Raw genomic sequence first — 12,444 nt, forward strand, 5'->3', positions numbered from 1 at the left:
ATGCTAATGATTCAAAAACACCACATTCTTCAGTTGGTGGCATAATATCATGATTAAAAAGGTCCTCAAGAAACTGTAGATCAATTGATGTATGGCCTTGAATAGATCCTCGATGATGTTTCGTTAAAAACTCATTGGATCCATTACTACAGCCAATATATGGTGGAAATTCACCATGGACATTCTATGACTAGTTAGAAATCACTTGGAGCATTGTAAAAAGATTTAACCAACCATTTGGGTATGCCGCTTAAAAACTGGCTTGCAAGTTGGAAGCTGGTCAATGCATGCATAACCCTTATTGAAAAATTCATTTTTTGACCGATAATAGCTAGAAGTACTTAGTAATTGCTTCAAAGCTGTTTAGGAGATGTTTAAATACCTGTATGCATTTCGTTTTCCAATATTTGCCTCCAGGATTTGGATATTCCTCTGAGTATTTCGAATCACATCCCAACAATCCTCATCAACAAATGTATGATGATAGGATTGAAGAAATGGATTCAAAAATTCACATGCGTAGATACCAGAGCATTTCCAAGTCCATCTTTTAACTAAACAGTTGAAAAATGGGCATTTGACTGGTCTCCTTGGTCCATGTTGTTGACGCCGTGAGTATTGAATCTGTAACTGATTAGCAAGCACTTTAAAAGCAGTTAGAAAGTACTTAACAGTACCTCATGAACAAGCTGCTCCATTTCATTCTGTGATCGCCCTCTAGATGCAACAACATATGAATATCCATGAATATGACTTGTCGGATACTCTGGTAAGTCATCAATATATTCAATTTTTGATGTCTGGAGAGAATGGCTTTTTGAATTTGTGAGTTGTACAGGAATGCCCTATTTCCGCATTGAGCCGTTAGCAATCAGTTAACAAATACTCTATCAAAATAAATACCTCAACATTGGGATCAGTCTCTGGACTTGATGAAGTAAAATCTTCTAAATTGAAGATTTCAGGTTGAGGATCCATAGTAATGAGAAGATCAACGTATACTTTAAAAATCACATACAACTGTAACATATAAGAAGAAAATTGAAATTGAAATTCAGAGTAATGGGTATTGTATTTGAATAGGTCGCGTGTCACGTCCTCGCTGATTAATGGTCTTGGCGGTCGTAAGTGTCACGCGTCCACGTTTTTGAGGTGGCGTGATCTGTGGACACACATTTTAAAAAGGCCGTGAGTTGTTATCGCTTAATAATGATCTTGGCGGTCACGTGCTGAGGGTGTGGCTCACGGCAGCTCTTTGAAAGGGTCGCGTGAACTGTGTACACATGCGGAAATGGTGGTTTTGGAGACTATGGCCATGCCTGAGGCATTATGCATTGCGTGGCTTCCGAAAGCGGTCTGAATATATCGAGGCGAAATCGATGCCCCGTCCCCAAGTTCTACAACAGCCCTAAGCACGAAGGACATTCGAGAAACATGAAGGAAATGTAACAAGCCAACTACGGACTACATTCATCTCAAATTCCGGGACCAAAATGCAACAAATGTAATCTTATTCACTAAATACGTTACAACCGCCAATAACCAATCTCCACGTTGGCACATGCCACATCTCCTTCAAAAATTCATTACTTACTAGCCTTGTAAGCACCCTAAGACTAGCCCGGAAGTTGCTGTGAGCCGTTATCACTGTCCCACACCGTAGTTATCCTATTTGACCATGCTTATAATGTAGATCTTAACTTGCAGGTACACATTGAGCCGTCTGACATACAAGGCTTGCTGTCGAGAATAATAGTCGAGGACGGAGAGGACGGAGAGCGAGCGGACGTGCTATCAACATATATACAATCGACTTCGTATAGGTCTTCCTGTGTCAACAGCCAGCATCGACTGTCCGGATGATTCATTGAAAGTAAAAAGTGTAGATTTACCCCATTTTAATGCGCGTCAGTATCAAGAGCTAGCTGCCCCAGTGCATGTCCCTTTCCGTACTACGTCATTTCCTGAATGGACTTGTCCGCGATATCCTGCGGCAAAGTGTTGTCCCAACTCTGAGATGTGATGATATGAACGACCGAGTCACGTCAGGAGGGTTCGAGGCATTATCCATAGCCTTTTGGCTGGCTGTTAATGTTCCAGAGAGGGTTGGGTTGGAGATGCCATTCTATACTTGTCAGTAATGTTCCGACTTATGTATTCGTGAATGAATACTTACAGGCTTACAGCCAGTGCGAAGCTTTTGGGTCAATCCTCTCAAGAGTCTCGAGTCACGCAATTTAGGTAACACTTGATGAACACGAGCGACAAATCTCCACCAGCTTTTGATGGGCGTGCTGTCCTTAGTTGCGATATTATATCTAGTCAATTCTATTGACGGAATGGGGTACACCTTGACCGTGGCATTGAGGCTCACACCAAATGTGCCTCCGCCGCCTCCGCAGATTGCTCAAAAGATATCTTCGTTCTGGGATTTATTAGTAGTTAGGACCTCGCTTATTGGTGTGAAAGTGACGACTTCCAGGATGCTTTCGGCGCTTTGTCCATACTGTCTGGTCATCAATCCGTGTCTGCCGCCTGTGGCCCAGCCGATGAATACGACATCTTGCGTTTTGAATCATTCGCTACATTCCTCTCTTCCCTCATACTCTGGCTTACTATATTTGTTTCTCCAGCTGTGATGGCCTTATTATCAGCCATTACTTTGAATAGTTTGCCATCCTGTACGCCGGTACCAATGGTTGCCACCATACGGGACTTATTGCAGCCGCATGACTTTGGTGGTTTCCACGGAACTTTATTTAAGTTGTGTGTCCAGAAGCTGTCCAATTGTCGGTGGGGAATGATACATGTATCGAGGCTGTACGCACGATAAACTCCCACGGGCAATACTATAAACGGTTAGCTAATATCAATTGAAGTCAAGATATATCTAGGACGAACAAACCACTTTTCCGGTTTATGGCCCGTATTCTTAACATTGAACCGAATGTTATACTTCTTCGCAACCCGCAGCGCAACCTGCACATGCGCAGCCTCACTCGCATTAACAGCATACGGCAAAAAGCTCTCTATCGAGCAGCCCTTTTTTCCTTGCATCCGAATCACTACCGATACTAGTTCCATTTGGATCAAGAACACAGCTACTATCCGTCCAGGTAAAGCCACCGGCACTTGCCGGGTCTGCTGCATGAATAGTTGAGGCTACCCAGTTGGATAAGACGGACTCACAAGCATTCATGCTTTATTTGGTTAGGAGGGATAGCAACGGAGGCTAGAAGGATAGTGCGGATTAGACGACCGGAGACGGTCTCGTCGAGGGCAGACCGTTTTTCAGTAGAAGGCCAGCAGGGGTCAGATGGCAACTTTAGATTTGATGAGATTAGCTTTGTTTATAGTGATTACGGGTTGGAAGAAGTACGCATTTGCAGTCCCATGTAGCGACGAGAATTAGCACTATTGTCCGCGTTTAGCATATCGGGAAATTCTCACGTACTGTGTATGTCTTTGAACCTACAACATGGTTGCTGCGACGCTGACAGCATACTCAAAATTGGACACTCCAGCTTCTTGATAGTTTATCTTATGCAGTGCCTTCTGCTTTTACAAATACGGGCATCTTCATTGTTTACGCAAAGAGCGAGATGTGTCGTATGTCCATGTTCTCTGACGACGTTGTTAACTTCCAAAAATTGAGTATCATATTATACTCATACAGCAAGCCCTGCGTGCCCATGTCAAAGAAGCTTAATGCAGGTACAAGCGGCCCCATAAGATGTCAATGTCAAGACTAACCCCCCACATACAATGCATTGGGTTCAACGTTTAACCATCCTTGAATGGCCCCATTAAAAGGAATCAAAATCATGCCCTTTACCCAATTAGGCAACAGTGGCACATCTTGCCGAGCAATTCTTTGTTGGGATGATTGTTTGAAGACTTGTATCCGGAGGATTGCAGCATAACACCACCATATCAGGAAATTAGTCCTATGCCCGCCATAACCGGCAAACGGTACGAGTACGAATCCGAACCCGAGTGGATATGTGGGGTGGGTTCGTACTCGTATTCTTTTCCAACCGAGGAACATTCATGAGTATCCAGGGTCTTGTCCGCGTATTTGAAAACATGCAAAATAACATGGACCCTGACGCTGGGTTTCAAAACCCTGCGATGTCAGTCAATATGGTTGAGGATAGTTCAGGCTTGTTACAACCAAAATGCGACTCCAGACTGCTTTGCTAGGCTCTATCGCCTGGGCCCAGGCTATTGTTCACGGCAATCCAACCCTCAGCCACCGAAATGATATTGTACCACCACAACCCGAGCCCATAACTATCACGGAGCTTCCACTGCCCCCGGTCGCTCCTAATACGAAGCCAGGCTCCTGCACCCACAATACAGGCTGCCTCGACCGGACCTCCTCCCAACAAAGCGGAAACTTTCTCCCAGATGGCAACCATGTCGTTATCAGCGCGAACTTCACTGGTGCCCCAGCATCTCCGAACCCAGCAAGCATTTATACCGGTATCCAATTGATTCTAGTTAAAACTGACAACACGACCTTCCCGAACGGCGACCCCTGGAAATGCGTTACCTGCGGGGTACCGAAGAACAATCGCGTGGGAAGTACCGAGTTGCTTTCGTATCCACAGGCATTCAATGATGGGAAGCGGGTGCTTGTGGAGGCAAACATCGTGAGCTGTGGGGATGAATTACTAACTAGTGAGGAATGCACCCCTGAAAAGGTCCATATCTATCCCATCCGATGGGACAACAAAGCCGATGGGTCAGGACCTGGCGGCACGATTCGGGAACTGCGCATTCATCCAGATAACTTACACATCGGCTTCAACTCCTTCGGAATCTTAAATGGGAAGATTGATGAGTACGGATACTTCAGTCGATTGCGATTCAACCCATCTCCGAAATCTGGTACCCCTCGTGTCCCTCGCTATGAGCTCGTTAACGTGACTGTCCTCTTCAACAAAGATACTTCACTACCATTTACCGTAAATGGCAGCGACCTCATCTTTAAGCCAGATACAATCACCGTCGGCGAATTCCGCGGCTTCACAGGCTCCGGTAAGGAAGTCACCTACGTCGGCAGCCCGGTTGAATCATGCAACATCGATCTCTTCGCCGCAGACCTAAAGACTGGCAAAGTACGCCGACTAACCAGCCACCCTGAATACACGGATCCCATTGACGTCTCTCCAGACGATAAATGGCAAGTCATCCTCGACACCCGCGAGACGGGCCGCCAGATGTTCCTGGCTGGACTACGCGGTATCCCCCCAGTCACAGACATGGCATCTGTAACTGTCACAGCATCAACGCGAAACAACGGCGCAAGACGTTTCTTCGAGCCCTGGCTTCTCGACCACGATGGTGATCGCGGGACGTATTTTGGGCAGAAGATTAATGCCGGTGGTGATGAGAGCCCGGGGAGTATTAACGATCCGAATTGGAATGCTGGTGCGGACCCGAGGTGGTCGCCTGACGGGACTCGGATCGTGTATTTTCAGAATCTTGTGCAGGAGCCTGCGTGCGGGGGAAGGAATCCGCTCCCGTGCCCGAAGTCGACGGAGCAGGGTGGTAGGACGAGTAGGGTTATGCTCGCACATTTGACAAGTCGGGAGCCTATCAAACAGCAGCATGTTGAGCCGGTTTCTGATGAGGTTCCTTGGGGTACACCGTATACACCCGGTGATGAGATGCCTAAGCGAACATACCCAGGTGCCGGTAATTACACTCTCAAGGGCAAGAACTCTGGCTCTGCGAGTGTATCTATTATCTACGGCACCAGTAACCTATCCATCATGACCGTCGGAGCTACATATCACGATTTCTCTGATGACGGATTGAGCTTCATCAGCGGTTCTGAGAAGGTCAAGTCTACACCGCTGTCTGTTACTTTGAACCGGGTAGATTGGTTTTCAGATATTGTGTCGACGGGTGAACAGAAGGGTACCAAAAAGACTGGTCCCGGAGGCTTTCATTTGGAGATTGATGCGATGACGAATATATTCAATGCGAATGGAACGCTGACGACGACGATTGATGGCGAGGTGTTTAAGCAGCCGGCCAATGGCACTTAAGTCTTGATGTCAGTACATAGCAAGTTGAGCCAATATGACAAACTCTGCACCAAAATAACTAAATAACTTCGCGTGTGGCTTCTCCAACTTCTCTATCCAAGAATTGGCAAGACTCATAATTTCACAGTGGATCCGTCCACTGCTTAAGAGAATGGGAGCCCGAGAGATAAAAATCAATGTCCCCATTATCCAATAAATCAAAATCTGCATTAATAACACTAGGCAACGATCCCATGCCACCGTACCCTAGAGGTCCTACACCCCTGCCCCATATTATTCGACCTGGAGCCAGCAGCCATAGATTCCAAGATCTCATGACATACCGCCACACTCCTACTAGCAGCGTCTATCGCAGCATTCCGAACCGACGAGCTATCAAGCATAGCATCCACCTGCGCCATAGCCATGCTGATAAAGACATAGCCCTTCACACTCGTCTCACTATAGCAAAACCTCTCATGCGCATACTGGACCACCTTCCGCGCAACTAGTAGTAGCAGCTCTCTACGAGCCCCGTTCCGTTTCCTGGTAAACATTGACCCGCCCGTATCGAGCTGCCACACGATATCCAGGAAGAGAAACAGAGCAGCACGAGTGATGATATCGCGGAACATGCCGCCTCCGCTGAGTAAGTGGCGATAGATATTGTCGTCGAGAAGGGTAATGATGTCGAGGGCGGCTTCGAGGCAAGCTTTTTGGGAATAGCTATAGAGGGGGTTTCGGTTTGCTTGGATTGCGTAGGGGTAGTGAAGGCAGAGGGCGGAACGGTGGAGACAGTGCTCAGCACAGATATATGCGAATTGGCTTGGTGGGTATGTTTCGCTGTCGTTGGTGGCTGATGTATATTGATCAAACGTCATCTCGGCGTTACGGCAGGCTAGGGCCAGTTCACTTCCCAAGCGGATGACTTGGTCGTAAGAAAATTCTCCATGCATGCTGTTAGTGAGCGCTGCAACCTGCAATCGTAGACGAATGGATGATGCCAGCAGGTGTTGGATTGACGTCTGAGTGGGTATAACATCTGCCTTCTTCGGAGGATCCCCCAGCATAGAATCACTAAGCTCGTCATCGTTCAGACTGGATGGCGGCTGGGTATTATAGTCATCAGCCGTGATCATGGGTGACATTCCCAGAGTCCAATGCTGCCTATACATTTATTTGGAGAACAGTATACCGCAACCACCTTCGCATCTCCTTCTGCAGAATGCCCATCACTCCTAGCAAGTCAGGATCTTGATGCAGCTCCATTTGCATGGCCATCCGTGTAAGCCAACCGGCTGAGATCCAAACCAGATCTGCTCCAACTCGATTCACCTGACGGGCCAGCAGAAGCAAGCAGTGTGTATGTATCCCGCCTAATGTTAGGCGGTCTTTCTCTAGGGGTCCAGAGGGCCATGTCTGACAAACGTGGATCCAACTTGGGACCTTATTGCGAAGCCCATTGCGTACTTCTTCATCAGGATGTAAGGTGGCGGTAGTCGACATGACTAACAGAAGTTCCACCATGAATGAAGATGGTGCAGTCTCTAGTGGCATGTGTATGGCTGTATGTTTCAACAATATATTATAATTATCATTATTAAATCAAGTTTATTGTCCATACCGAGCCCTAGAGCTATGATAGACCCTTATTCGTGGACTTGAGGCTGGTAGCTATTCTACAGTCTTTTATCCCCATAGGCTCCTGAGGCACTAGCCTCCTTCTATAATCTTTCTGATCCTTTTCCTCGCCCCAAACCACCTGTATGCGCAGGGCTTTCGAGCAGAGTGCTCTCCTTGTATTTTAGAGCAGGGTGTTTCAACAATATATTCAGTCGGATATTTGCAATTAGTTGAGCAAATGTAACCTACAATCTACTTATCACTATAGGTGTGAATACCACCGGTACTTATTGTCTTCCAAAAATGTTATGACACCCAAACATATTCTCAAAAAGGGTCATTATTATTCCAGTATTAATATAATATCCAAGTGAAGATAGCTCATCCTTATCTCATAACACAATATCCAAATTCATAGCTGCCCACAGGCTGTCCCATACCCATAACACATATCATATCATCAAATCCACACCTTAAACAAAAGAAACCCCTTACTCCGCCTTCCTTCCTTGCCTCCCCTTCTCACTCCAAGGGAAATGCAACACAGGCACAACAAAGAAACTATTAGTATTATCGGCCAACCCGGCAAACGCATTATACCACGCCAAAAACGCCCCCAGTAGCGCAAAGAAACCACCTGATTTCTGCAGTTGCGCGTGCGGCATGCCCGCAGGATCGCGGATCATGTAGGCGAGTGCGAGGAGGAGGACGGCGATGTCGACAAAAAAGAATAGGGAGAAGAAAGCGAGGGTGGAGCGGAGGGTTAAGAAGGTTATTATTGTTGTGAAGATGAACCAGCCCTGCTGTCGTGTTAGTAATTGGCTTGGTGGTTGAGGGAGAGTTGAGTAGGAAAAAAGGGACTTACCCAGAGGAATAAGGAGAAAGAGTCGTAGAACATTGTGGTTGTGCCTCCACCTGCTTCCTCAAGCGCGGGCATGATTTCGAATCCACCGGGGATAAAGATGATCGCGATGGAGATCCAGAATCCACCATAGGATGAGAGCACAGTCGCACCGAATGTATTTCCAATAGCCATTTCCCTGAGTATCTTTATCAGTTCCTGAACGTCCATATATACTTCATTCTCAGAACATACCACATTCCAGCACAAAGCTGCACCAACCCCCCATATGCCAACGCCGGCGCAACAACAATATTCGGCAATAAAATATCCTTCACCTGCATCTGGATCAACCCCAGAAGGAAAGTAGTAAGCGCGAAACCACAAAGCCCTAACGGCCCAGGATTCGCGACTTTCCGGTCAGTGGGAGGTTTATAGAGACCGGGCTGCAGTTCACCACCAAATGCAGGGAGACGGGTGGAGGCGGTGTTGACGTGGGCTAGAGGACCGTAGCGGCCGTAGTCATGGGTTGAGGAGGCCGTTTCTTGGTGGGAGAGGTTAGGGGAGCCATTGTTGTGTTGGCTGCTGATTGTGTTTTGCTTCTCGAGGTCGGCGTCCGCCATTATGAAGGGCTTAGTTCAGGAGTAGAGAGAAGAATGTGAAAGGAGAAGACGTGGTAAAGTATGCAGCATGAGAGTGCAGGAGAGAGCTGGGGTGGTCACGATACCAGATGGGGCACCCCTATATATAGCTTTCTGGAGCTGTCATTGAGGATCCTTTCTGCGAGCCATATTCCAGCGTACAGAGCGGCTACGCGACACAATATCCGCGGAAGAGAAGACCAACCGTGTTTTATATCCGCGGCTACTTCCTCCTCCAAGCTTATCTTAACCATAATTCTGAACCGACAGGCACCAAGCGCACAATTGAGTTTGTTGAGGTCATTGTCGAGCTGTGCTGGAAACAATAGCACAAAACTCTGTGTGGCTGCGTAGCTACAATCCCAGAATGGATAACGGGATCTCCCCACAAAGACGCAACGACCAAAAAGGGGAAAGGCGGGGGCGGGTCCATGGGGTAAACGAAAACGCGGAGTGAAGAATATCAGTCTTGGTTCGGGGCTGTCATTGGCCAGGGACGAGCGGAAGAGTCCAGGATTTTGGATAGAGCTTGGAGGCTAAGCTTATTTTATGGGGCGGGACCCTCATGGCGGGCCAGAAAGGTCGGTAGTTGGATAGGGGTTAAGCATAATAGGTTCAATGGAGAGATCTGAACATAGACTTTGCGTATAACTTGCAGGATAGCGCTGGAGGCGCTTAAGCGAGCGTGACAGGGAGATTAATTCTACCTTGGCTCTGTGTGTTGCTCCGTTTCTTCCCGAGTTTGGAGGATTTTCCGTGAATCAGACATCAGAATCCTTGGCCAGGAGGCAAAGTCTCCAATGTCTTACCGTGTCAGAGCACAGTTATGGAGTATTGTGGAGTACGGGGGGCCGGTACCCCATTCGTCCGGAGATCCTTAGATATGGTTTTAGGTTGAGATACACTGTCTCCCTTAACCTTTGATGGCTTTACGCGGAATAACCATTGACTAGCTAGAACCTTGAATTGACTCACGGCTTAATTTCGGTCGCCAACATACCCCGGCTAGTTCACCCTGCACCTGGGGTCCAACATGGCACTTTGTGGACTTGGACAGGATCCGGAGCAGTTCAACGTAATGGGGCTACATATGATGGCGACAAACAGCAGGTCACGCATTCATGACACAACCATGGTTGATCTAATGCAGTTCCAAATAAGCTAAGGAATGCCAAGACCCAAGCCCTGCCTATTCTGGAGATATACTGTTGATCTCCCCCGCGTTGTACATGATTGGCAGAGATCAGAGGCAATTACTCCGGAATGGTATCAAGGAACTGGGTCTGTGAGGTCATGTAATTGGTGATGGGTTGTTGGTGGTAGAGAGAGTAGACTAACTTGGTACAAGTTCCAGCAAGAGTCAAGCTACTCTGTAAACACTTCTTGTACGTATTAACCTCGGCAAAAGATTAAACATAAAGCGTACTATACAGTGCCTACTGCAATATATTGTACTTATACTTGTTTATACTCGTACATGTACAACTGTCGCTTAACCCCCCTTAACCAAATAAGGTTAGCTCCCTCACCCGGCGGCAACATATAAACCGCGAGACCCGCCACTTTTCCCTTCCTCCCCCCCTCCACATTCACATCCACTACTGAACACGATCTGCTAATGTGCGGATTCTTGATCCCATGTAGTATATGTGAACACTCGTAGGTACTATACCCCAGACCCGAAGAGTCCCTCGTGTATATCGACGAGCGGGTGTCGGTAACTGTGTGCCTCTTAGTACCAAAACCAAACCACATGGAAATCGATAGAGTGTTGCATGCTTCCACTGCCATTGGTCAAGTGTAGCACGGTAACTGGTCTCCAACATTGGTAGACAGTTGCTTTTGCTTTAGGCTGATTGGCTGGCAAATCGAGCATGTGTTTTGTCTTGGCATTTGGTACACTTAACCACGCCGTACATGCTTGGTTATGCGCTATAAGCAGTTACAGTCTTCTCATGACAAGCCATAGGAATATCCTACTTGGATATCAACTAGCACCTGTCTTCCTGGTGCGTACGGAGTACAGACTACTCCGTCGTCTAACGACCATCATGTCGACAATTCTCAGTGAATGCCTAGCAGTACCAACTCCACAGCAGACGTCAAATGGAGTATCGATACTATTTATCTACTCACCAGAAGGACAGGTTCTATAGCCCCTCAGTGCGCTGAAGGCTAAATGCTTGGCTCTCGAAAGTGATTATCGTTGAATCAGGTCACATCCACAAGACGTCTTTCAAAGTGAACTATAATGCAGATGCGGCGCGGAGGAGATTGGATATATACGCAGACCCTAAACGTTGTTTGCCGATTTAATGGAATTACAGTCCATCACTTTTGCTCAGAGCCCGCGGCAGCATTCCTGTCGCGTTTCCCGTTGAAGGAGCAACTTGAATATATAAATCGACACATGCAACCTCCAGAGAGCGGGCATCCAACAGGGGAAACCCGATATTGGTATACTAGAAAATCAGTTTCGACTATGGACCAAACAAGTCTTGGTACCAACCCATGCCACAGTAGAAACATTTTCTATGGCTGGGTTATTTAGTGCTTGGAACGGAACCTTAGCAGTTTAACTAGGCATGCTGTAAGCAACCGACTGCCCTACGATGGTTCCCAATAAATGCCTGGCGCGCAACACCACCCCCATAGTGGACGTTAAATGGGTTATCCACAACCCTTGCACACCAGATGATAGATAGACCTCGCCCAGACCCTCATGAGGGTCCAAAGGTTGGACCCTCCACCCGACCCTCGCGAGGGGCGGGTATAACACTCGCGACCCTCACCCGACCCTCGACCCTCGCCAGACCTCGTGTGGGTGACCCTCAAGGACCCTCGTCGACCCTCATTTTCATAAAAATTCCCACGCTTTACCCGATTTGGATGCATAAAAATGATGATTAATCTTAATACAGACCTGTTATTTACACCGTAACACATTACTCCTGTTCTGCTACTTCGGATGATAGGTATTGTATGAGCCCTAGAATCAATTCACATAATAGCTTCCTACAAAATCTCTCTGATTTATATTACTTCTGATCAAAATTTTTAAGATTATATTAATTATAAGTGATAATATGTAAGTTACCATTACATAGTCAATATACATTAGTCCTTGGATATAGTATTATGATAGCTAGTTCCTGTAGAAGGAATGTACTCGATGAACATCTAAACTAGGAAAAAGAGAAGAGGACATTACTTCATTCAAAGGTATTTATCTTGAAGAGCCACGTGAAGGTATAAATAATGCAAAGTAAACAAATAGCTTCCTGAGTGATTCTGCCGAAAA

General features: G+C 46.9%; 6 protein-coding genes across 6 annotated transcripts; 2 read left to right on the forward strand and 4 right to left on the reverse strand.

Annotated features, from left to right (window-relative positions):
• EURHEDRAFT_417949 (uncharacterized protein) lies at positions 1-1,057 on the reverse strand (the record flags this gene model as incomplete). Its single annotated transcript, XM_040783314.1, has 5 exons — positions 904-1,057; positions 678-845; positions 383-624; positions 235-331; positions 1-184 (listed from the first exon to the last, which is right to left on the reverse strand). Coding segments are annotated over exons 1-5 (766 nt in total), but the record flags the coding sequence as incomplete, so codon positions are not given.
• A 1,124-nt stretch (positions 1,058-2,181) lies between these two features.
• On the reverse strand, positions 2,182-3,320 carry EURHEDRAFT_554121 (uncharacterized protein). Its single transcript, XM_040787580.1, has 4 exons — positions 2,906-3,320; positions 2,829-2,849; positions 2,607-2,779; positions 2,182-2,562 (listed from the first exon to the last, which is right to left on the reverse strand). Exons 1-4 carry the CDS (start codon positions 3,148-3,150, stop codon positions 2,408-2,410), a joined length of 594 nt encoding a protein of 197 aa, XP_040633632.1. The 5' UTR covers positions 3,151-3,320; the 3' UTR covers positions 2,182-2,407.
• Positions 3,321-4,070: 750 nt separating this feature from the next.
• EURHEDRAFT_417950 (uncharacterized protein) lies at positions 4,071-6,220 on the forward strand. The gene has a single exon (XM_040783315.1). The coding sequence runs from the start codon at positions 4,179-4,181 to the stop codon at positions 6,057-6,059; it is 1,881 nt and encodes a 626-aa protein (XP_040633633.1). The 5' UTR covers positions 4,071-4,178; the 3' UTR covers positions 6,060-6,220.
• Positions 6,221-6,305: 85 nt separating this feature from the next.
• Positions 6,306-7,544, reverse strand: EURHEDRAFT_382404 (fungal specific transcription factor domain-containing protein; the record flags this gene model as incomplete). The annotated part of the gene is made up of 3 exons (XM_040779536.1): positions 6,306-6,314; positions 6,383-7,147; positions 7,212-7,544. The coding sequence occupies 3 exons, from the start codon at positions 7,542-7,544 to the stop codon at positions 6,306-6,308; spliced, it is 1,107 nt and encodes a 368-aa protein (XP_040633634.1).
• Positions 7,545-8,152: 608 nt separating this feature from the next.
• On the reverse strand, positions 8,153-9,125 carry EURHEDRAFT_468361 (acetate uptake transporter family protein; the record flags this gene model as incomplete). The annotated part of the gene is made up of 3 exons (XM_040785252.1): positions 8,153-8,461; positions 8,527-8,701; positions 8,758-9,125. The coding sequence occupies 3 exons, from the start codon at positions 9,123-9,125 to the stop codon at positions 8,153-8,155; spliced, it is 852 nt and encodes a 283-aa protein (XP_040633635.1).
• Positions 9,126-10,749: 1,624 nt separating this feature from the next.
• On the forward strand, positions 10,750-11,458 carry EURHEDRAFT_417951 (uncharacterized protein). Its single transcript, XM_040783316.1, has one exon. It carries the CDS (start codon positions 11,018-11,020, stop codon positions 11,297-11,299), a length of 282 nt encoding a protein of 93 aa, XP_040633636.1. The 5' UTR covers positions 10,750-11,017; the 3' UTR covers positions 11,300-11,458.
• Positions 11,459-12,444: the final 986 nt, after the last annotated feature.

Source organism: Aspergillus ruber, assembly GCF_000600275.1.
Source record: "Aspergillus ruber CBS 135680 unplaced genomic scaffold scaffold00080, whole genome shotgun sequence".
Classification (NCBI taxonomy): Eukaryota; Fungi; Ascomycota; class Eurotiomycetes; order Eurotiales; family Aspergillaceae; genus Aspergillus; species Aspergillus ruber.

What these genes read in the sequence shown, in the direction of transcription:
- EURHEDRAFT_417951 (XM_040783316.1), top strand. Translation starts at nt 11,018, where the DNA reads ATGTGTTTTGTCTTGGCATTTGGTACACTTAACCACGCCGTACATGCT.
- EURHEDRAFT_554121 (XM_040787580.1), bottom strand. Translation starts at nt 3,150, where the DNA reads ATGCAGCAGACCCGGCAAGTGCCGGTGGCTTTACCTGGACGGATAGTA. An exon ending in ATTGCCCGTGGGAGTTTATC is followed by an intron (nt 2,780 to 2,828) that starts GTGCGTACAGCC and finishes ACAATTGGACAG; the next exon opens with CTTCTGGACACACAACTTAA. An exon ending in AACAAATATAGTAAGCCAGA is followed by an intron (nt 2,563 to 2,606) that starts GTATGAGGGAAG and finishes TCAAAACGCAAG; the next exon opens with ATGTCGTATTCATCGGCTGG.
- EURHEDRAFT_417950 (XM_040783315.1), top strand. Translation starts at nt 4,179, where the DNA reads ATGCGACTCCAGACTGCTTTGCTAGGCTCTATCGCCTGGGCCCAGGCT.